Source organism: Oxyura jamaicensis, chromosome 2, assembly GCF_011077185.1.
Source record: "Oxyura jamaicensis isolate SHBP4307 breed ruddy duck chromosome 2, BPBGC_Ojam_1.0, whole genome shotgun sequence".
Lineage (NCBI taxonomy): Eukaryota > Metazoa > Chordata > Aves > Anseriformes > Anatidae > Oxyura > Oxyura jamaicensis.
Window position 1 is genome coordinate 104,933,721 of NC_048894.1, and position 24,191 is coordinate 104,957,911.

General features: G+C 40.4%; 1 protein-coding gene and 1 long non-coding RNA gene across 4 annotated transcripts in view; both read left to right on the top strand.

The window, feature by feature from the left end:
* Window positions 1-1,458: 1,458 nt before the first annotated feature.
* On the top strand, window positions 1,459-1,976 carry LOC118161361. Its single transcript, XR_004747970.1, has 2 exons — window positions 1,459-1,513; window positions 1,818-1,976. It is a non-coding gene; the product is annotated as an uncharacterized LOC118161361 (long non-coding RNA).
* A 270-nt stretch (window positions 1,977-2,246) lies between these two features.
* ROCK1 (Rho associated coiled-coil containing protein kinase 1) overlaps window positions 2,247-24,191 on the top strand; it is an 87,487-nt gene continuing 65,542 nt past the window's right edge. For 2 of the 3 annotated variants that reach the window (XR_004747968.1, XM_035316645.1), the window contains exon 1: window positions 2,368-2,460. Coding sequence is in view for 2 of the 3 variants with exons in the window: in XM_035316645.1 (XP_035172536.1) it covers window positions 2,368-2,460 (93 nt within the window). In the remaining variant the exon portion in view is untranslated. Of the gene's footprint in view, window positions 2,461-24,191 lie in introns of all 3 variants that reach the window. The other variant, XM_035316644.1, reaches the window with a different exon arrangement.

The window sequence follows — 24,191 nt, forward strand, 5'->3', positions numbered from 1 at the left end:
GGAAAGGACGCCTGGAAAGGATGGAAGAATTGTGTTTGCAAGACCATCTATATCTTTTCCCGTATTCATCCGATAAAATACATAAGCAGCATCTGGAGCATGACTCAGGGTTGTGAGCTGCAGATTCAGGCCTCCTCTTCCTTTCTCTATTACAGGCCTCATGAATTTTGCATTGTTTTCAGCTAGGGGCCTGGAATCACCCTGCTGAGGCCTGGCATCATACCTGTGTATGTTCTAATGGCTAAACCAGATGCCTAAAAGTGATGCGAATCAGACTCTGCACCTCTAATGGTGATTTTTACCTTGTTTGATATCAGTTGTGTAAGGAGCCTTTCCTTTGCATTTCAAGGACGACTCACTGCACGACGTATGGAGTGATCACAAGCCTACACGCTGTAGCTGGCAAAGCACACAAGATGTTCTCTGTGGACCGTGGTTGCTGAAATGGAACATCTCCATTTCCAAGAGCGACCAAAGCCTCCCAATCAAAGGGCTGTGGTAATGGCTGGCACAAGACACGGGAAATCAAACACGAGCATAACGCTGTTGTAGCATGCATTTTTCCTTTAAGGCTACGTAATTCTTATAAATATATATGTATGTGTACATGAGGAGACATTTCTTCTCAGAAAGAGCAGTCAGGCATTGGGACGGGTTGCCCAGGGAGGTGGTGGCGTCACCGTCCCTGGGGGTGTTGAAGGAAAAGCTGGACGTGGTGCTTGGGGACATGGTTTAGTGGTGACATTGGGGGTGGGGGCGTGGTTGGACCGGATGGTTTTGGAGGTCTTTTGCAACCTTAATGATTCTGTGATTCTATGATATATGTATATATATGTATACATGTATGATATATGTATGATCTATGTATATGTATATATATCCACACAGTTGTGGACAAAAAAGGCAAAACGCAGAATGCTGTTTCTTTTTCCTCTGAACGAGGCCAGGTAGCAGGTAGCTAATACCCACGGTGTAACACCTCAAATGCCCGAGCCGTTGCCTACAGATGGCTTTGTTCCGTGCCCATCGCTTCGAAAACCCAGCGTGGCGCTAGCGACACGGGCTTGCAGCCACCAGGGATTAACGAGCTGCCGTCCGACATCGCTTTAAGCGATCTTCGTAGGAAGGCGCTGGCCATTTCTGCAGTCGCAGTGGGAATCGAAGCCCTGAAGCGGCACCTGATGGAGCAGAGCGGGGAGCGGGGGAGGGTTCAGGGCAGCGCCCTGTCAGCGCCGCCCCGCCCCTCACCGCCCCCGACCAACCGCCCCTAACGGCCACCGCCGCCGCGCGCGCGCCCCCTCCGACCGTTGAGCGGCGCCCCCGCCCGGCGCCCTCACGCCTCCCCTTCCCCTCCCGGGGCAGAGCCGCGCATGCGCGCCGCGCCGCGCCGCCGTCCCGGGCTGGCTGAGCCGCCCCCCCTCGTTCAAACAGGAAGGCGGACATGTTGGCGGCCGCCGCGCCGTGAGCCGCCTCCCCTCGCACCCGGCACCGGGCCGCCCCGGGGCCGCGTCCCGTACGGGAGGACTGGGGGGGCGGAAGGGGGGGGGGGAGGACGAGGAGGAGGAGGAGGAGGAGGAGGAGGAGGCGGGAGGAGGGAGGAGGGAGGAGGAGGAGGAGGCGGGAGGAAGAGGAGGAGGAGGAGGCGGAGGCGGAGGCGGAGGCGGGAGGAAGATGCCGTTGCCGCCGCTCCGCCGTTGAAGCGGCTCGCCCCCTGCCCGCCGCGGTGCGAGGAGCACCCCCGGGTGCTGAGGCGCTGAGGATTTCCTACCGATTCCTTTATTATTTTTTTTTTTCCTCTCGCTCTTCCCTGCCTGCAGGCTCGTGGCTTTCTTCATCCCCCACCTCCCCTCCCGCTGCTGCTGCTGTTGGTTTTCCGGAGAGAGAGCTGCCGCCCTCGGGAACCTGGCACCGACCCGCCGCCGGCTGCTGCTGCTGCTGCGGGGCGACGAGGAGGAGGAGGAGGAGGAGGAGGAGGAGGAGGAGGAGGAACCGCTACGCTGGCTGCCAGGGCGCCTTCCCCGGCCGGGAGGATGCGGCTGCTGAGGCACCGGGGCCCGAGCAGAGGAGGGAGGGAGAGGAAACCTGCCGCTGCACGGCTCTGAGCCGCCCGGGGAAGTGCGTGCGGGCCTGGAGGAGCGGGGAGAAGCAGCCCTCCGGTTGCCTGCTACCCCTCGGCTTGCTCCCCCTTGTCGGTGCCGAGCGGGGGACTCGCCTCAGAGACTTCTGTGATTGAAGGGATTCCGCAGGAAGCGCTCCCCAGCCTGGCGTAGGCTGCGTGGGTTCTCTTTTGTGCGTGTTCCTTTTTTTTTTTTTTTTTTTAAACTTATTTTTCTCGGGAATAAGGGAAGCTTTTTAATCCGTGGAAACATGTCGACGGGAGAGAGTTTTGAGGCTCGGTTCGAAAAAATCGACGTGACTTTAAAGGACCCCAAATCCGAAGTGAACGTGGACTGTTTGCTGGTAAGTAGGGAGCGCCGATGGGTCCCCAGAGTCGTCTCCCCAAATTTCTTACCCTGTGGGACTGAATCTCTTGCTGCTGGCTGAGTCACTGCTCTACTCTGCACTGGTGTTTTGTTTACTCAGCGTTGAGCTACGGGTGCCTGAATTTCTCTGTGCGAGGGAGAGTGGATTTCGTGCCAAGGAGGAGCTCGCCCAGTCCTGCCTCAGGCTTGTCATCCCTCTCGCTTCATGCACCTTTCTTTACTTCACCGACCGTCACCAGTGGACGCTTTGTGCAAAGCTGTAATTCCTGAGTGCCAGTCCCCTGTGTGAGCAAATGACTGTAAACAGCTTTGTTACCAATTCCCTCTTTGAAAACGTTTACTTTTTTTTAAGAGTGAAGTCCTCTTATGTTGTGGTGAAGCACTGCAGCACTGACTTCTTCCTTTTTAGCGTAGATGTTGGCAAGTACTGATGCCATGTAAAATACAGCTGAAAGATTAATGCACCCTTGCAGGTGGCACACTAGTCACGGCAGAGGGGTTAAATGCATATTAAAATAGTTGGTGTGCTGGGTGGACAATTGCCTGCTAATTGCTTCCCTACTTGATCATACCTGATGGTTCAGTGGCTCTCTGCAATGCTGTCAGTGTTGTAATTGCATCATAAGGAAGCAAAACATAACACTTCCTGACATAAAACCAACACCATTTGACAGTTGCTTGCACAAAAGTGAGTGGTGCTCCAGTTCGGATTGTAAAAAGCACCTTGCCAAAGTGTCTGCCAAATCCAATCAGTTTATTTGGGGTGTAGATGGGTACTTCAATATGCCTACATATATCCTTAAGTAGAAAAGTGTATTTCTTTCTTTTACGAGTGAATTTCTTTTATTTGTAGGAAGTGATAAAATTTCGGAAGTGTGTAGGTGGGTCCCCATCTTCCCCGCCTATTGCTGTCACAGAGAGAACAAGTAAACTGAACTTGTGCCTAGGATGAACTCTCCCATTATGGGGGGAGCGAGGGGTGGAGATGCTTCCTAATAGTCATTCTTCATCTTCTCCTGCATGGCTCTTACCAGATAGCTCATGTGAGCCTAAAAGTACTGGAGAGGTGAAAACCTCGTGAAAGACCCAGCAGCAGTGCATGACAGCATGTACTCTGTTTAGGTTTTTACCGATTTGGGATGTTTGGAGGCGTTGACAAGTTAAAACTCCCTCCCTGGGTAAAAGCAGGGCCTCACGGATGTTGTTGCCACTAAGGAAAACACACTGCATCTTCCAGTGAACTTGCTGCTTTTGATCTAGTTTACGTATCTTTCATCTCTGAGCCACAGCTGATGAGGACAGATCTGATACTTAGGGTATTCTTTGTCAGTTCTGATGACTTAGGACAGTATTGTCAAATCCTTTATTACACCCTGCGTCTATAGGCAGAAGTCAAGGGTATAGAATGAATTAAGAGTCCAGAGTTTGTACGTTAACCATGCCTGAGTTTGCTAGTATGTGTGTTGATGCTGCCAGTACCTTGGGGGGGGGGAGGGGAGGGACTTCCTACAGCAGTACTAATGAGCTTTCAGATATCAGGCATACAGTTGATAGTATTTTTAAACTGTACTCCTTGATCTTTTTAATCAGTGTAAGGATTTGCCCCTTTTTAGTTACCTGAGTCACAATTTGGAGCTAAGCTGTAGTCAGTTTGGGAATGGACTTGTTGGGATGCTTTCTGTCATGCTTGTGTTAAGTTTTATAATGTGTTTGCCTCTCAGATCTTAAGAATGTCCTTTAAAGTGAGATTTTGGAAATTTTCTGTTTTTTTTTTTTGGTATACCTTTGAGTATTTTTTTAAAGGCGGCTTCTTATGTTACAGCCATCAGAATTATTTTCTTGTTACCCCTAGTTACAGGTAATGTTCTTTTAAATTTACAACAAAAAAAAGTGCATATTCTGAAGACTTCAGCCATTAGGTTGCTTTTGTTTGCGTTTGGTCCCTGTATCACTCTGCTGACTGGACTTTCATCTCTCATCAGTTCTAGGGCTCTTTTCTGCAGAATTTGAGTATGAAACCCTTTCTAAAGAGTTTAAGTGTTTTATACCACTTTTGTGGTAAGATTCACACTACAGGTGTCATTCTTAGCTCAAGATATAACGTATATATTAAATTACCATAATCTGTTTGGATATGTTTTAAAGGAAGAAATGCTTAAGTATGGATGTAATTGATCTGCACCTGAAGTTTCTTTTAAGATGACCCTTCCTCCCCAGGCTAAGGAAACATGTCAGCCTCTTGGCCCAGTACAGTTACAAAGGAAACAAAAACAAGTTTATATAATCAGACTCAATACAAACATTTATCCAATTTGATAATGTCTTTAAAATCTAAGAACCCTTTTTCTTTTGAGTAAAGGCACAAATGGGTTTTGCTTTTTCACCTCTCCTCAGCAATGGTGTTAGTTAGCTATTTCTTCATCGGAGCTGTAATGTATGGCTGATAGAAAGCATCTATTGCACAGATGCTTTAAATTCAGCATCTGACATTTCTATACATGGAGGCTTAAAATGCTGGAGTTTCCTTAGTTTCAAGAAACATGCTTTTGGTTGTGAGGAGCAGCCTTAGTAATGCACTTGGTTTCTTATAAGATAGTTCAGCTTTTTACTTCTACTCCTTAGTTTTACTTTATCTCGTTTCCATTCCTGTGGTTACACCCCTCTATCCCTCATCAGCTTGTAGTCCCTGTAGAGTAAAAGGCTTGTGTGGAATAAACTTCTAACCACTTTTGTAACTTTTGTGTGTGTGTGTGTGAATGTCATAAGCTCGCTTCTGTGTGCTAGAAGCATCCTAAATTTATATGTGAAGTAGTATGAGAACAATAAGGAAAGAAGACTGGGGGAAGGGCAGGTGGGGAGGAGGTCTGATACAAAGGACGGTGCATTACGGATTCAGGAAGGTGTGGGAGAGGAGCTGTGACAACAGAGCAAACGGAAGAGACATAGTGAGGACTTCAATTTACATGGTGCAGGAAGGAAATTAATAAAGCTGAGGCACAGGAGGGAGAAGTGCATAAGAGAAAGGAAAAACAAACAGTTGTAATAAAAGCAAAGTAAGAAAACTAAGTTGCAACTGTCTGACTAAATTTGTGTCTTTGTGGCTTCCGTGCACTTGATTTAGCATTAGGCTGGGAAATCATAGACAGGTTGTCTCTTCCGTGAGCCATGAGGAGGCCAGAGCCTGTGATCTTGGTTAAGTATGTGCCACAGCATCACGTAGTACTTTTCTCAACATGCCACGTCCTAGCATTCTGCGTCTTGAAAAGACCTAATAAGGATTGGGAAGGCTGTGCTAGATGAGCTGTCACGCTGTAGGGTGTGTGACGGTCAGGTACTGGTGCATACCATTGGTGTGCTAAATGCAGATAGGGGCGATGTAATCATAGACTCATTAAGGTTGGAAAAGACCTTCAAGATCATCTGGTCCAGCCATCCCCCTACCACTAATAGCACCCACTAAACCATGTCCCTTTTATCTTCAGCTTAGCGTTCCATTAATGCTCTTAAGCAGGAGAAAGTAGCATTCACTGAGAATGCTTTTATGATTTTGGAATAAAAACACTTTTTTCTTGGTGTTCCTTACTAAATTCTTGGAGTTCATAGGCTTCCAGGTTTTGGAGAGTGAGGGATATAATTTGTGGATGTACAGGGACACATCTTGACCTAAGGCTGCTTATGCTTGTGATTGATTGAAAAGTATCTAGCAAACACTCACGAAGAAGCTTTTTGATGCTCTCTTTGCTCTGCTAACAACTCTGAAACAGTCTTTCTACATTGTATGTGGACACTTGAGTAACTTGGTTATTCAAATACTTTGTCAGTTACCGGAGTAGTTGATTTTAAGACTTAAGACTTCAGATTGTCTCAGGCTTCAAAGATGTCATGTTTCACTTGCTCAGCAGTTTAGCTTCAAATCAGCTGGTAACAGTGAATGCTGCTTATGACAAACTTAGTTTATCTAGTGTCAAGATACTTCCATTTTTTGCTGTAACAAAAATACACAAGTGTAGATGTTGATTCACCTGGTTTTCCCATGTCTAATATTTGGACAGATGAATTCATGTTCATCTGTCTTGCATTGGAAAAGGTGAGAAGATCTCATGCACTTCAGGATTTGGGGTTTAAATCTCTGTTGTCACTAGACAGACCTCTTTTTATCTTCTCCACTTCTAACTTGTTAGAAAGCATTTTTGGAGACCTTGTGGTTAAAGACTTGGCAAATAAATGGGGAGGGGAGTAAAGAATGCAAGTCAAAGTACCTTTACTTCAGGAGCTCTTACCCGTAAAAATAACCGTTGAAAATCACCTTCTCTGAAAACATGCTAACTGTGCTCTGAGAATGAGTGATAACATGCTGAAGAAACTAGGTAGATGAGAAGCTTTCTCTTTTGCTAATCAAGTTCATGCATGGAAGATTGGCAAAGCTGAGCTTAAACATTTTCAAATCATGAACTACTCTGAACTACCTGCAGACTACTTTAAGCATCCCAAAGTTGACAATCTCTTTGGACACATCACTGTGGCTGTTTAGATCTGGTGGTTTTTCTTCAGTTAGGTATAAAATCAGACTTCTGGCTGACTTGGAACTGTAATTCTGGGCCTTCAAGTTACCATATCCAAGCTTTCTGTGTAAAACTAACTATAACTGCAGGTTAATGCTCTCTACTCATCACTGTGAATTATGAAATACATAGGTTGATGTGAAGTTAATGATAAAAGGTAAAATGCAACTGTAAGGCGGCTTTGGAAACACAAGAACTGGATTTGCATTTTAGGTTGCACCTTCTAGGAGTCTTTTTAATACTATGCAACCCACTAGAGAGTAGCAGTAAAGGTGGTGGGACTGTCATGTTAGCATTTGATTCACAGTGTATGGTAGGTTTGATAGAAGAATTGTGAACTTAGCTGATCCCTCTGCTGTAATACTAGAGCCTGTAGGCATGTAATTTCTGTTTTTCCTGTAAAAAGTTTTAATCAAGAATAATAGGAAGTTGATCTTAAGACAAGTTTCAGCAAGACCAATGGAGGAACAAAAAAAACACGCATGCACAAAAAATAAATAAAAATAAAAACCTTTAATAGTTTGCTTACAAACATTTTTACTTGGAAAGAGCATTTACAATGTCCTTTCCCTGGCAACTGTGGAATATTTTTGTTTTTTTGGGGGTGGCAGGAAGGAAGAGGGAAACACCTGGAATTTGTTTGTTGAACAAATTGAAAATCAACCTGTGGGTATGTAGTTCTTTGATTTTATTTAATTTTTTTGGAAGACGATAGTTTTGGGAGCCACTTGTTGAGAACTTAATAAATATTTAGAAGCTCTAAGACCAAGTGATATTGGTAGCCTCACAGTGTTAGCAGAATTCCCTAGGATGTAATTTAACGCTACATGAAAATAAAGTTTTTTAGGTCTCTTACCAAGGAATACTGAGATATTTATCTCAATACAGGATGTTTATCTTGAATTTGAGAGGTTCCGAAACATGTATTTAAAACCTTCTGTTTCTTCTGACCTTTACTTGATGCAATTTATCAAAACTCCTTTGTCATCAAGAAGTTGCAGCTCTAAATGGAAATGCTGGAAAGTTGAACTTCCGTCTTTGAGAACAGAACTGGAGAATGTTTGAAAACTATTCTGCCTCTGCCTTAATTTGTTCAGTCACTGAAGCAGCAATAAAGCCAGAAGGGTGATGAGACCATACTCATAAAACTGTAAGTGCTATGCAGGCAACACCCAGTTATAGCACTTTTAAAGCAAGTGTAAATAGTACTGACATCTTCCTCAGAAGTCTGCTGAGGTGCACGTTCAGATAAACAGTGCTTGAACAAGAGCTGAAACGTGATCTTCAGGGAAATAAAAATGCTTTGGAGATCTTGGTGGCTGTAGTGTTTTGCTCTGCCGAGACACTTTGCTGTCTTGTACTGTATTCTTTAGTCAGGTTTCTTCTTGAGCTTTTCAGTATGGATGGATATCCAAACAGCACCAGCTGTGGTGCAGCACCACGTTGAGGTTTTGAGGTTGCAGAATTGTAGAGGTAATCTAGACAGGCATCAGTTGCTCCGACTGGTTAGCTGCCTGTTCTGCTAAGGGAAAACTGCCCCAGGACCAGCACCAGCTTCTCATTACAGCACAGGTCAAAGTCTATTCTGATACTCAAAATCTTGTAACGCTTGGGTTTTTGCTTACTGAAAGATTGCCACTCCCTGTCAATATTTATACAATGCTATGTCATGGGGACAGTCCTTAAAATCTCTTTGTTGTAGGCTCTAATTTAAATTCCACTGTTGGCTTCTATATTTCAGCTTTCCCTCTTCAATTTCTTCAGTGTGTTCAGATTTCTTCAGCCTACATAAAAGAAACAGAAAAATGTGAATGTTTTCTTTTTTTTGTTGTGTTGTTTTGTTTTAGTTGTGTGGTTCAAGTTGGTGCAAAGTCACGATTCCTGGAAACCTCTGGTAAAAAACACTAGACAAACTAAGGCTTTATTTTGGATTGTGGCTTGGAACTACCTAAATGCCTGTCTAGGTTGTGTATATCTGGTCTATAGAACTTCTAATTGATCAAGAAATACAAGTGAGACAGGTACTTGCTTTTCCTACAGATCTTCACGAATCAAAATATTCTCTTCAGAAACAAGTAATCAAGAAATTCTTGAATTCTAATACTCGGGCAAATGTTGATGAGTAATCTTGTCATCTTTCCCTCTTAAAAGCTGTGTAGTATCCAGTTATTGTTGCGTAGTGTTCAAATAAGTTAAATGCCAAGATATGAATATATTATATGAATATATATTTCTCTATCAATAGAGAAAACTGCTATTTCCTGATAAAGTCTAGTGAAGTTAGATATCCCCACATAAACTGCATTAATAAAAAAAAATGGCTGTTTTCCCATGTAATCACCAACTGCTACTGTTTCTCTAGAAGTTGGGCTTCTTCTTTAGCAAATAACGGCAAAAGAAAGCCTTGACTACGCAAAACGAAAGTCCCTCACATCTGGTTTGCACTTTCTAAAGAAGGGAAGGTCAGGAGCTTCTCTAATCATCTTGACATTTAAGGTAGGAAATACTCACTGGTTTTAGTGTTAGGGGAAGATACTTTTTCAGAAGATGACTAGTAGGATTTGTGTAATAGCCATGGTAGTTACTTCATATAGGAAAGCATGAGGGAAGAATGGATGGTCAGGGCCAATTTTGTGTTGGTCACTGATGGATGGTACTGAGCTTGTGTTTAAAGAAAATGGAGATCTCAAGGTGAAAACTGATTTCTTTCATGTCCATATTCTATTTAGGAACTTCAGAAGAAAAAAAAATAACTACCCTGTCTCCTTTTTTTCCAAATCAGTTAATTTGGAAAATGATTTTGAAGTCTGTCTTTTTCCATGTGCAATACCACGTGCACAGAGGAAGTAGTGTTTCACTAAGTACCAATGCACCTGATTGCACAGACGGGCTGAGATTGGAAGGGACCTCTGGAGGTCATCTTGTCCCTCCCCTTCTCACTCAGGGCCAGCTGAGGCCACTTGTCCATGGCTGCAACCAAATGGCTTCAAACTCTCTCCAGGGATGGAGACTCCATAACCTCTCTGGGCAACCTGCATTTTGCTGTTTGTCAGCAATGTATTTACTTGGTTGATGCTCCGTAGGGGAGAACAAAATTCACTGAAACTAAACAGAAAAGTCGTGGGTACTCATTTTGTGTTTATTTGAATGGATGCATAATTTTCTAAGCAGTTTAACCTTGTTAATGTGGTCAGTAAATCTCTTTGGAGCCTGTATCTTTTTCTTCTGAAAGGTATCTCCCAAAAAAAGACTAGAAGAACCTTCCTGAATGGAAGCAACTGTAGAATTGGAGAGCTTCTCTGAGGGGGAAGCTACTGTAAATTAGTAAGCTCACTAAGTTTAATTTGTGACTGCAGTTGAAACAGCTCAGATGTAGTTTTTTTTTTCTTTTTCATGTTGGAGAGAAAAAGGGTAAAAAAAAAAAAAAGTTGCCTTGCTCTGATGTCAGATTTACGCTCCAGTAGTGCCACCTCAGTTGTTCATGATTCTGACCTATTGCACTTTCTATATCTGAGTGTATTCATCACACAACTTCTGACAAGCAGTGAGGGAGGTTATGTAGGGCTTTCCCCTTCTTGGTAGGGGAATGTGAAGGGCTTTGATACTGATGGGGCAGGAACCCTCCATCCCTGGGGGATAGGCAGAAGGCAAGAGAGGCTGATCGTGATAGAAGCTGAAGTGCCAGGTATCAGTGCAACAAGCACCATCTTCCCTCAGTATGCTGAGTCCAGCATGCTGAACTTCACTCTTGATATCTGGAGCACGTTTGGCTACAAGTCTGGAGTTCTTGAAAGGACTTGTGGAGGGAGGAAACCTTTCCACCGAGGAGATAGAGTAGAAGTGGATGTAGAAGATCGTTCCGGGAAGAGAGGGACTGTAGGTAGCAGAAAGAGTTCATGCTGGTTACAATTACTCCATGCCTTTTATCACAGATGTCAGGTTGCACAAGGTAGAATGTAAAGCTGTTGTTGAAAACAGAAGTAATACTGGTGCCTTGCAACTGTGTCTTGGTTTTATATTCTTCTTTGCTGAAAGGGACAGTGGGATTGAGTGCACCCTCAGCAAGTTTACTGATGACACCAAGCTGTGTGGTGCAGTTGACGCTCTGGAGGGCAGGGATGCCATCCATAGGGAGGTGGGCAGGCTGGAGAGGTGAGCCTGTGCGAACCTCATGGGGTTCAACAAGGCCAAGTGCAAGGTCCTGCACCTGTGCCGGGGCAATCCCAGCACAAATATAGGCTGGGCGGAGCATGGATTGAGAGCAGCCCTGAGGAGAAGGACCTGGGGGTGGTTGATGCACCTGGGCTTCAAGCAAAGTGCTGCGTGAGCAGGCATATCCTGGGCTGCATCAGAAGAAGCTTGGCCAGCAGGTCGAGGTGGGAGGTGTCCCTGCCTGTGGCAGGGGAGGTGGAACTGGATGAGCTTTAAGGTCCCTTCCAATCCAAAGCATTCTGTGATACTAGGTACTGCTGTTGGTGTTAGAAGCACATGAAATTTCCTCATGAGCCCATCTTTGTTATAAAATCTTACAATACCAATGTTTTATTATACCAGTCTCTTCTTAAAAAGTTGGAATTGTAGGCACACGAGGGATGCTTTCAGTCTTAAGCTGAATTTATTTTTCCCTTGCAAAGAGAAAAGGTTCTTCTGACATTTCGATATACCTAGCAGTTATTTTGTTCTAATACATCTTTGGGCTGGTACCCTCCTTAAACTCCAGTTACTACTAATTAATCTGCCAGCAAACTGGTGATGTGATTTGGTCTGGCCCTGGGATCGTTCAAACATTTCTGAAAAACCTAGTGTAAAGGGTGTAACTTGCAACTGCATGCTATCTATTCTCTTGTATGTATACAAGGCTGAAAATGGTGCCAGCCAAGTGATAGACTTGTTAGGGTTTGAAGCTTTTGCTTTGCTGGCAACAATTATCACAGCTTTTGGAACAGGAGCTATCGTTGCTAAAGACAGCAACGGAAATGACAAAATGCCCGTCAGGGACTATGGAGTGAAAATTGAACCGTTGATGCAAAGTGTCTGTGTGGTTTTGTTCTTTTTACTCCTCCCCATCAAAGTACACCGAATTTGGAGTTGGAGATGTCATTAAGAAGTGAGGCTTCCTCTGTAGAGCACAGATGAGCACACATCCTGGAAGAGCTTTTGTCTTTGACAAAAATGCTTTTGCCTGTTTTAAACCTTGCCCAGGCCCAACAAACTTCATATAGTTTCTGGACATAGCATGGCTCTGAAGTGTTTGGAGATGGTTTTGGCTTTTAAAATCCAAAGCAGCTGTTGGAGGGATCTTCAGGTCTGGTCACACCATGATTCCAGGAAAGCTGTGAAGACTCCCATCGTATTCAGGAGAAATGGAGGGTATTTATTTAAAGAATAGAATTGTAACATGCAGAAGCTCTTGTACCAAGAAACTTGCATGCTCAGAGGTCTTTGGTTCCACTTGATGCCTAGGCTTGGAATGTGGAAAGGACTGAAAGGCTGTTTTGTTCTTGATTCTTGACGAACATAAGGTCACAGGAGTCTTTGCAGTTGTCCCCTATTGTTTTTCTGTTCTAAAATGTCTCCAGGCTCTCAAAACAAAGCTTTTATCTATCTTAATATGATTTATACGTAAGACTTTTTCATCAGTAGTTTGGATTTGGGATGTAATCAAAGATACTGTTTAGAAGAAAAATGAGAGAGTGTTACTACATTACTGGAGCTGCACTGCTTCAGTTATGGGACTGCCACTGTAATGGACTTGTGTAAGCTTCTGCCTTCTGATACAGTGCAACTAAATTAGGTTAGGGTCGGGAAGACTCTGAATGGCTGTGTTGTTTCTGACTTGACTTTTTTTTTTCATGACAACCTCCTCTTTAAGTACATGGCAAAGAGGAGTTAGGTCTGCTTACTTTTGTTTCTAATAGATCACAGTTCTTCATAAGTTCACAGGAAAGAAGAGTCAGAGAAACATGAATTCCAGGAAAAAAGGGGAATTTTTTGATATACCCTTTTTCACTTTGGTTTGAACTGATACAAATGATCAGGAATAAATGAAAATATTTAATTAAACTTTATATTTGCAGGTCCCCTAGTTTTTTCCCAAAGTTTCCTATGCCATGGGAAAAGAATTTTGTTGTTTCAATTTAAAAATTGACCAGAATAGGCAGCTAAAGACTTGCCTTCAAATTGGGCTGTCTTGTTAGAGGTTGGTTAGTTGTATGAAACAGAAAATGTAAGATGTCATACCTTGCTGATGTTGAATCACTCAATAAAACTTGCCTTACTCACATTTTGTGGAAGAAAACAGTATCCAAGAGGAGTGTGTGTTCAAAGCAAGCGGGTGGAATGGTAAGCTTTCTTTGGCACAAGGAGTTACCAGTGTTTGTTTAATTTAAAAATTAATCTCATGAAGTGATGGGTTAGAAAAAGTGTGTGTGGGAGCGTATGAAATACCACTGGCAGTTTTTGAGAATTACTTTCAGAAGTTCTCTGTCTTCACAGTACATTTAACTGTTTTCCCTGGGGAGTTGGAATCAACTGTTTTCATAACCATGGAGAAAGACAACCTTTAAAGACAAACAAACAAAAACCTTGCAACTTTGTCTAACCTTAATTTTAAGCTTTAGCTCAACCTCCTGTAGATCTTACTTTCCATGAAATGCATCATGATAAACAAATGTTTTTCAGGTATAATGAAAAACAGCTTTTCCATCTTGGAGCTACAGAAATGAGCTATTTTATTAGTAAGCCTCCCTTCTTCCTCTAGAAGAAAGTGTAGGAAGTGTTAGCCAAAAGAGCTTCTGCTTATGTGGGGCAAGACACCTGAATCTTCAGCTCTACGAAGTACTGCTTCTAGAGTTCCAGGGCACTTTAATACTGGAGGAGGATGTCTGTTATCAAGATCTCATTCTTCATTGTTTAACTCAGTTAATTGCAGTTTCACTTCTGCCGAAGAAGCAATATCCTTCTGATAGGAAGAGAAGGGAAGAATAGCTGGGTAGGTGACAAAGGAAGTAATTTTGTCAATAATGCCAATCCTGTCTATCCTTAGGGCCTTAAGTTAACGTAGTTCTTAAACACTCATGGTGGATATATTTGCATACCATAAATCACATCATTCTTACTAATTTGGGAAATAAATGCTTATTCAGTTGACCTTGAGATTGTGCAAAGTTGATCATTCCACTTAAATACTCTTACTTTCCTGAATACCAATCAAATATCAAACCTGAAGTTGAAATGCAAGTTGGTGTGCAATATTTTTCTTCTTTTCTCCTACTTAGTAAATGAAGTATCAACCCATGGAGAGCATCAGTGCAATATCAAACTCTGATAATGCCTTCGTGCTCTTGTTTTGTGTTCTGCACTTAGTTTTATATGGATTTCATGAGCAGGGGTGGTGGTAGGGGATGAAAACAGCAAAAGAAAAAAAAAAAGCCCTTTGTTAGAAGGAAGCCTCGTCTGTAAGATACAGATATGAACACAAGTTTTGGAATACAGAAATTAGGAAGATTATAATTAAAGATGACTTTGGGTCTTGAGTCATTTGGTTGGCCTGTGGTAACTTAAATTAGGGTTGTCCCATTTCCTTAAGCTTTCTGTAAAACTGCATTTCATTTCTCAATTCAGCTCCTAAAATAAGGAGGTACTGTTTTTTTCCCAGCTGTAGGCTTGATGGTGTGGAGGCAACCTACTGGTTGTACTCTTTTAAGAGACCATGGTACTACCAATGTCATTTCCCTGTATAGCTGAAAACAGACATCAAGCTTCTAGTACCCATGTGGCAAATACTAAGGACAAAAAAAAAAACCCTGAGGACTTTTTAAACCAGATCGAAAGGAAGATGTGAAACTGTTTATAACATACCAACAAAGATGCAGTGTTAAACTGTACTATTTTTATAGCAGAGTTTTAACTAACTCTAAGCCGTTACTTCCCGATTCTCAAGTAGAGTTAGCATTGTATTTTCTTTAGTTATCAGTGATAAATAAAGGAAACAAACTTATTTGTATGTAGCTGTGGCTTCCAGATACATGTTCATAATGTGGCTGAGAAAAGTCTTAAACTTTGAATAGATTACACTAAGGATTTATTGTATTTGGGGGTGGAGGGGGGTGAGAATTACAGGCAAATCAAGCAAGAGCTTCATGAAACTCAATGCTTTCTATGGAGAAAGTTCAACACCATTTGACTGAGCTGTCTGTTGTATGTGTATGTCAAGGTGTTAATATTAAGATGTATGCATCTTAAACTGCAATTAAACTTAAAAACCACAGCATCCAATGCTTAGGTGATAATGCTCGGTAGTATACTAGGAGGCTGTTCCTGTTTGCCATGGTTTCCAGTACTGTAATTACTGGAGGGAAGGGGGAAAGATCACTGAAATGTTTCATTGACCTAAATAGTTTTTGGGGGTTGCAATAAATACAGTTCATTGGTTCTCTGAAAAGCTACTCCTTAGCCTTATGTTTTGAGTATGTAGTGTTTTTCCTACCTTAAAGAGGTCACATATGTGCAATTATTGCTTGACTTTTGCTTTCCTACTTAGTCTTTTTCACAGGTTTCAAGGAAAGCCTTTCTGTGGAAAGCTTCATTTGAGATCTTTAAATAAATGCAAGTTGGCTAGAAATAAAAAGAATTGTTTGGAACATTCATAGTACTTTATATATTCATGATTGAAAATAATAGTAAGTTCTGACATAAAGGCTATGTGTTTTCTTTTAAATAAAAAAAAAATCCCGCAAATTCAATTGGTCTCCTTTAACCTTCAGTATAATGCCTAGGAATTTTATTTCAATTTCAGTGCTGTGAAATTCAGATTTTTTTAGGAGGAATTACGTTGAGAATATTTCTATATATTTTTAATATGGTCCACAAAATAGCAAACGTGATGCAGATAGTACCTTGTGCCAATATATATTTGAATTAGGGTTAATTGTGGTGAGCCATCAAATATATTATTTAAAGAATATCTCGAGCTTTAGTAAACATGTGTAGTGTTTCTTGTCTTGGTTTTCCATTTCTTTTTCTAGCTTTGGTTACAAAGCCTCAGTGAAGATCTTGAATGTCAGTGCAACAGTCTGTTTTTGGCAGTGCAAGTTAGCCTGTGTGGTTAGTGTGTGTGTGTATGTATGTATGAATTGTTACCCATTTTCCCAGGCAACATTATGCAGAATACGATATCCATGCTAACCACCAGTACGGTGTTCATATCATTTGTCTTGTAACATCAGGTCTGGTTGGGGAAAAAAATAAAGAAAGCCTTTAAATCTAATGGCATGAAGAGATGAAGGAACTCAACCACAGGACGAATACACAACAATTCTAGTTTCTAAATGGACAAAAAAACATAACTGCTGCAACTGTTAGGATGAAAAACACCTAAGAAAAATATTTATTAGCACCTGACTGGCAATTGCAAATGGCAGTTGTCCGAATTAATAAATAAAATGCAGTAGAAAGCTTCTGGACAGTTATCTTTTTTTTGATCACATTTAATACTTTTCAAGTGAAGAGGAAGACTGTCTGGAAGCAGGAATAAAATGTTCCTAAGATTTAAACCAGCAAGTTCAAATCTTCCATTTGGGTTGGGAGAAGTTCTCTACTAAGCTATAGAAATTTCCAAAATGATCAGGAGCTAGTCTTACACACTTGGTAGGTTTTGACTCATTTTTGACTTTCTTCCTTCTGATAGATGACTGCAGGTGAGAAGTTGCATAATTAGTATGTAACTCTCCAAATTAAGAATTGGCATAGAGCAAAGCTTTCAGTACATAGGGTATAATCCTCTTTTCATGAGTATGGTAGTAATACAGGTAATTAGAAACACGACTTCATGTACACGTATCAATCTGCTTTCAGAAGATAACTGAAGTAGTTGTTGGAATCTGATGTCTTTCTGATAGAGCCCTAAGAATTGGAGAAAAAAAAAAAAAAAAAAAAACGGGGGGAGGGGGGGGGAAGCCCAGACTCTAACTTCAAATATAATTTTCCTCAACAGAATTTTATGCAGTAATAAACATTATAGGTGGTAGAGACTGATTTTAGAATTTCATTTTTACAATAGCAAAGGTGCTACAGATTTATAGCTACAATCCCCAGGTAGGTACCCATCAAGAGGGAGGCCAAGACAGTCTTGCTGCAACGGCTTCTTGAGTCTTGTTTGTAAGCCAGTGCCTAGTACAATGACTGCCCTCCTGCTTCACACAGTGGCTATCGTATTTAGATACATGCTTTTTAAAGTTTACCTTCCTTTTCTATATGCTTATTTTTCAGGGGGCAGTATTATGATTAGCAGAAAAAGATACTAGATAAAAGAAAAATGAATCAGAAAAACTCATTGGGAAGAGCAATTCAAATTCCAGCTCGTGCTTTAGGTCTTGTCTAAGTTGCAGTGATGAAGGGTGTTGGTGCTCTCTGTTCTCTTTTGAAGAAAGCAGCTGCTCCTACGCTTGCTATGCCAGATAGGCAGTTTCAAGCACGTTACTGTGGTGTGTGGCAGGGAAGAGAGGCTAAATCAGGGTATGTTTTAGTCAGCCTTTTGCTATCAGCTTTGCATTTGTATTTTGACCAGGTCAGACCACAGTGTGCTGGTAGTTCCTTCTTGACAGAACTGAAGATTTAAGCCTTGTTTATCTTTTAAGATGCTTACAGGTGTTCATTTTCTTTCCTATAGAAAGATTTTTTCCTATAGAAATTTATTCTGAGGTTGGTATAGGAGATGCAAGCTACAGTATCTTCTGGCTTTGCTGTTCTTGTTGGTGTCTTTAGCGTTTCGGCAATTAAAATAATATTTTTGACATGCTCACAATATTAAATGGTGTCTGAAACCAGAGTTAGTCAGATTGTGGGATCTTCAGAAGATTGTTTTCAGCTGTTAAGATTAACATTTATGGAGAAACGACATGAGAATTTGAAACTATTCCACTCACCTCTTTTTCTAAACTTTCTTCTTCTTGTCTTCTGACAGCCATGAACTTTTCTTTTGGTTTCCAGAAGGATGTACCTATTTGTGGATGGGTTTGGTTAGAATCTTGATCTCCTGATCTTCTCTTATTTTCTTACAGCAATATGTGCAAATGAAGTATAGTTGTATCTTGGTGAAATAATCATCTTTTCAACTTGCATTCTCATTTAAGATTCACTTAAAAGCCAAATTTTATAAACTGGACTAAGAATGATCTTTTTGGGTGTAACTGGAGTAGGAGGTAAGATTCTCATTATAAGAGTTTGGGTTTGTACTGTTGTAGTTTGATAGGCAGAGAGAAAAAAATAATTAAAAAAGGATCAGTTTATATGCTTGCGTAGGTTAAATCCAAATTGGAAGGAAGCTCTAGACATCTGAATGCGATATGATGTTAAAAGCTGATCCACACTGATTCAAAAAAGAGAATCTGTTGATTTTATTTGCTACAAGTCCTGTTGGTATGATACCTTGATTCTTTTATATGGCAGTATCAGATGAAATGTAGCATTACTTGTCGTCTTCGTAAATTATTTTAAGCCTAGAGCTCTGCATCATGAGCTACTTGAACTTTTTCAACTGCAAAGGACTGTTTTATTCTTACTTCCTCGGTTTTAGGTCCTTCTTATTTCTCATGCTGAGCAAACAATGAAAGAGAAAAGAGAATCAAAATGAAAGTGATAGGTCAGGGTTTTTTTTGGTTGTCTTTCAGGGTTAACTGTTTGGGATGTGTCTCTGCATTTATACAGAATGCATCCACACACATTTCCTGCTGTTAGGCCTCTCCTAAAGCTGTGTTGCCTTTTTTTGCTCTTCTAAACCAAATCGTGTACCGGTAGTTCAGAATCTAGTGAACTTGAAATGACAGAGTTAATTTCCATGCCAGTACATTTTGTTTGAGCACCACAAAAGACTTAACTGTTTTCTTAATTTCCTCTTAAGTCTATGGATTCTGAGGCAAGGTAAGTATGTTCAGTGATAAAATGGCTGTGACTGGTGACAAGCATCTGTTTCCAAAATGACCGACGTATATATTCCGTAAAGTTCTTCAGAAATTGACTTTGTGGTCCAGCAGGGACTTCTGGCAAGTGAAGTGCAGGAAGTCTGAAGAAAAGTGTAAATCTGAATTGTTGAGGTAATGCTACTCTTTGTGCACTAGATTCTGGGATATCACTTGTTGATATTTGCTAGTGTTTAGAATTTGGGAACCTGCTTTGCTAGGTGTTTTACAAGAGTGCACAGAGTTTACATGGATTGGAAATGGCAGACATTACTGGACATGGCTTTTGAATGCTTTTACACAGTAGTTACCTACAATGCGCCCTTTCGTGTAGATTGCCAAGAAAATAATACGTTTTTCATTATCTTTTGAATTGGGTGCTGGAAAAAAACGCTTTCATAAGATGCTTTCTTTTCTAGGAAAGTAATGATTTAGTAGTTTGACGCGAGTCAAATGTAGCCTTTCATTAGCTTGTATTTCGTTATTTAGAAAACATGCCTTCATCACTTTTGGTCTGTGCTTAATGAGAAAGTAAATGATAAATACTCAAAGCAGTCTGTGCGATGGAGGAACAGGCAACGTAACAGAAATGTTCATGTGCTCTGATTTATTTCATGACAGGCTTATATGGTGCGACAGAAGTATTGCTTGCCCTCATCTCCTGTAGAGATTAACATAATCAGCCCAAGCTCAGCCGTGCTCCCTTGTAAGGACAGGCAGGAGAGACTTTGACAGGATTCCATGGTAGTGGCAGCGCTCCAGGCAGCCCTGGCTCTCTTTCCGCTTGGGCTAAGATACGTTTTCTACCCTTTTCTAAATCCGAAAGGAAATCGTGCCTTTGGAGGACATGTATCAATCTACTGCATCGTCTTGGGGGGGAAATGTTTTTCCCAAGTTTTGAAGTGGGGAGAACAGTGCTGGGGAGGTGTTGATGTACTCTATTCTTTAATATCAGTGCTGCTGGAGAAACGTGTTGGAATAACTTCTTTCCATCTGTTTCTTTGCTGTTGTAGGGACAAAATGCTGTACGTAAACTTGGGGTAAATACCCAGTGTAATACAAGTTGGATACCACTGTTTTACAATGTTTTGCTGTCTGTCTCATGCTTGAGCAGCTGTATTGGAAATGTCTCTCGTGCTTGAGCGACTGTACTGGAAATTTTGGGACATGCCTTCTTGGTATATGACACCATTGGCTTTAGCTTCCTTAAGCATGAGTCTCAAGGCTTGAAAAAAATGTAGAAAAATTATTTGTACAATAAGTACAAACAACAAACTTGCAAGCCTAACATATCATCTCAGGGACTTAGTTTCTAATTTAGAAGAAAGTGTTGGGTATTACCAGTGAATTCCTAATAGTTCCCCTCTTCTGGTAGTCTTGAAAAACTGTGCTTGAAAATCTCAGGTAAACTGACTTGTAATCGATCTTGCTATGTTACATGTAATAAAACTCCTCCTGATCATCTTCTGGGGAAACTCAAAATTGCAAAAGCCACCCTAAGCTTTGGTGGACAGCTTTGGTTCTGTTCTGTAATTACAGTACTTGAATACAGAACCATGTTTTCATGTAGCTTTTTAATTTTGGAGTTGCTCTTTTTTTATTTACTGTCCAAAGCACTCAGGATTTTAGTTATGATAGTGCTATGGTGTCAGACAGGTTAAAAAGCTTTTAGAAGAAATTGGTCTTAAATACTGGTGAGGTCCTACTTAAAAAAAAAAAAAAAAAAAAAAGCCGGGATTTCGGGATTTGCGAGTGAATGCAGAGAACTCTACACTTGAACACTGTTACTGTTAGTGACTTGAAAATATGTTTAGACATCCAGTGCATTTCAAAGTTGTTACTAGAGGCACCGTCTGTCCGTGATGCCACTTTTTTCTTCATGTGGGTTTTAAAAAAGCAAGTCTTTGTTTTTAATTGCTTAATGGTAATGGGTAAGACGTTTGTCCATTTTATAAATCTAATGTATTGGATTCTTGAATCAAAAAACAATTTGTTATCGGAAGTGCTTTGTTCAGTATTAGTGGTGCAGGTCCCTGAAAAAAATGTGAAAAACTTGCTGTTTTGTTGCTGTTAGTAACAAAATCCTGTCAGTTCTGAAGAATCTTAGTACTTGGCAGTAGAAGTAACTTGTTGCTATCTAAAATAATTCTCATGGAATTCTTACTACCTTTTTTGAAAACAAACAAAAAACTTTAAAATCATTCTTGTGGCTATACTTATCATGGAAAAATAGTGAATAGAGACTGTTGTTCTTCTATATGCATAAATCTTTCATTTTCCTGAAACTGAAATTTTTCTTTTAATTGATATGCAAAAAAGCCTATGGGCTTTACAAGTGTTTGCATTATGAAACTGCATAATGATGCACGAATTCTTAAGTAGTGCTAAATTCTTGTTTAGTTGCATATTTCGAATATCTGTTTGTCGTGTGATTGCTTGTGGTGGAATGCTTACTGCAGAAATGGAGCTAGAGCTCTCTGACAGGAGATTGCACAATTGGAGAAGCTTCTCCAAGTTGATATTCTTCTAGAGTTGTGTACAGATTTCAATATTTTTTTTTTTTTTCTCAGACTATGGGCTGCTTGTGACAACAAAGGAAGCAATATATTTTTACAAATTACTAGTTTAGTTTCTACAAAATGTTTTTAGTATAATTCTTTTGCTACCTTCTGTTTTTTGCAATTCTGTCATGGCTACATCTCACCTCTAAATGAAAGACTGTTTTGATTTACTCTGGAATTTTAGGGAAGAATTTCCCTTTTAGTCAGAGGGTAGTAGAGATTTTGCCTAGTGTTTTCAGATTTCTTGAAAAATTATGATATCTTTCTTGGAAAGTTATTTCATTAATTGGTTGCCCTCTGTTTTAAAAAAAAAAAAATAGTCAAAATTGTCTAGTCCCTATCTCTCTAGTCACTGTTCTTTTTTGTTAGATTTTTGTGGTCTAGGCAGTATTTTTAGTATTAGAGATTTTTTTTCTTAGCTACAGCATGTTACAGAGTATTTTCTGAAGCATATTTGTTGTACAGATTTAATCTCCAGAGATGGAGTTGTCAAGGCTAAAGATGGAATTTGCCTTTTTATTGTTTTATACATCTTCTTAGTTGATGCAGTTTTATTTGCAGCAAGCATAATCCAGGTCAGACGACAGCAGGTCAACATGGCTGATAAGGGATTTGTTGCTTTGGAGAAAAACTAGTTACCTTTTTGTTGAGGTATCATACTGCAAACTTTGCTAGTTATGATTTTTTTAAAAGCAGAAGGAACACTTTTCAGACAAGGGCATAATGGGGCAGCTAGAGGCAGCAATTTAAATTGTCGGTGGGAGGCCTTACTCTACTCTTACCATCCTGTGTTGAGATGAAATATCTGAAGGTGGTTTTGCATACTAAATACCTCTTACATTTGTTACATTTCTTCTTATGGACGTGTTGATATTCTGAGAGTCATCTGGACAATATGGTGGGAAAATACCAAGAATCCATCCAGCCTTCCAGGTAGTTATATAGCTGTTACTTTCCATGTGTAAGGTAACTTACTGATGGCAGAAGAGACCACACTTGGTGTAGAAGCTTTGTAATTTGCAAAAGAGCATATTGAAGCATATTGCAGAGCATATCAACCCATACAAGTGAACCTTCCTTTTATAAGGGACATAAACTACAAATATCAAGAGATATCTCATTGCAAAATGAAATAACACAGCTTGACTTAAGAGCAATCAGATTTTACTTCTGTTGCTCCTTTCCATGGACTGCTTCCAAACATCTATTGTACCTATTCCTGCATAAATTTTACTGAAATTTATTGATGATTTTTGGCATATATATTCATTTTCACTAAAGATGTTGCTTTCTCGTCTTAGAGCTCTTCATAAAGATGTAATGTTAAATGGAATTAAATATAATGCTCAATTCAAATTGTAAAATACCGATGTACTAAATTTTATCTTGGTTTTAAAGACTATTAACCACAGTACAGTTTCCTAGTGCAGTGAAATGAGTGTTGTCATAGCGTTATAGGTTTTAGCTGGAGGGGGCAACGTCCTTATGCCTGAAATGTATCTCGAGATAATATAAATGTTCCATAATTATAGGCATCAAATAGTGGTTAGAATTGGTGTGACTGAGGACAGAACTATGGATTCAAGGTCTGCATCCAGTCAGTGGACGAGGGGGCTCTGACTGGAGAAACTGCCACTTGCTTTCAGTTTATACAGCTGGTTCCTAAATGCTACGTGCCTTTGAAAGAGCATTACAGCTATGCTGACCTCTCTGTAGACTTGTACCTATGTTTTGTTTCAGTAATGATAAGGGTGTTAACGAGACTGAGATGTCCATGGGCTCTGATGTTAGCAAGTGTGTATTTTTATATATTATTTATATTATATAATTTCTATATATCTACATGTATATAATATATAAGTATTCTATACTATATTCTATATTTATCTATTTTTCATACGTTTCTGAGTGTACAGACTCATGCAGTAAGTGTATACCATGGAAACTTGTCAGAAAAATATTGGAATAGTTGACGTTTGAGCAGAATGTAAGTACATGGACTCGTATATAACTACACAGAGTTGTGATATGGGTGAAGTTTGCAACTGCATGTGGAAAAACTTTAAAAGGCTGAAATGAAAAGATCGTATTACTGAGATGAAGTCTTTACTGAGATTTTAAGTCTTAGCTCTTCACTGAGTTTAATTTTTTTTTTTATGTGTAGGCTGTCTTTAACTTCAGTTTCTGAAAGCTCTCTGAGTATTGCTAGACACGAAGAAGTAATGAGCTCTGCGGTATTGTAGCTGGCAGCAGCAGAGTGCGATGTATCAAGTGCCTTGTACTCAGGCTCCTGTCAGTTTGTATACTTTGCCTACCCTAACAATGTAATGAAAATTCTTCAGTGAAGTGTTTTAATTCTGTGTACGTTCACTTGTCTGCTTTTAAGATGAAGCACTATATTACAGTTTTGTGTTCTCTGGGCAGCAAAATAAATGAACGTGGTTAACTTACAACTATACAGTCTTTTGTGTACTTGACTAGGGATAGAGAAATGTAGTCCTACCAGCCTGAAAGTTGGTTCAAACTGTTCTTGTCTGAAATTAGTGGGTTGTATGGCTCTGTTCAGAACTTGTTCTCAGGTAGACGTATGCTTGCTCACTTAAAAAAAAAAAAAAAAAAAAAAAAAAA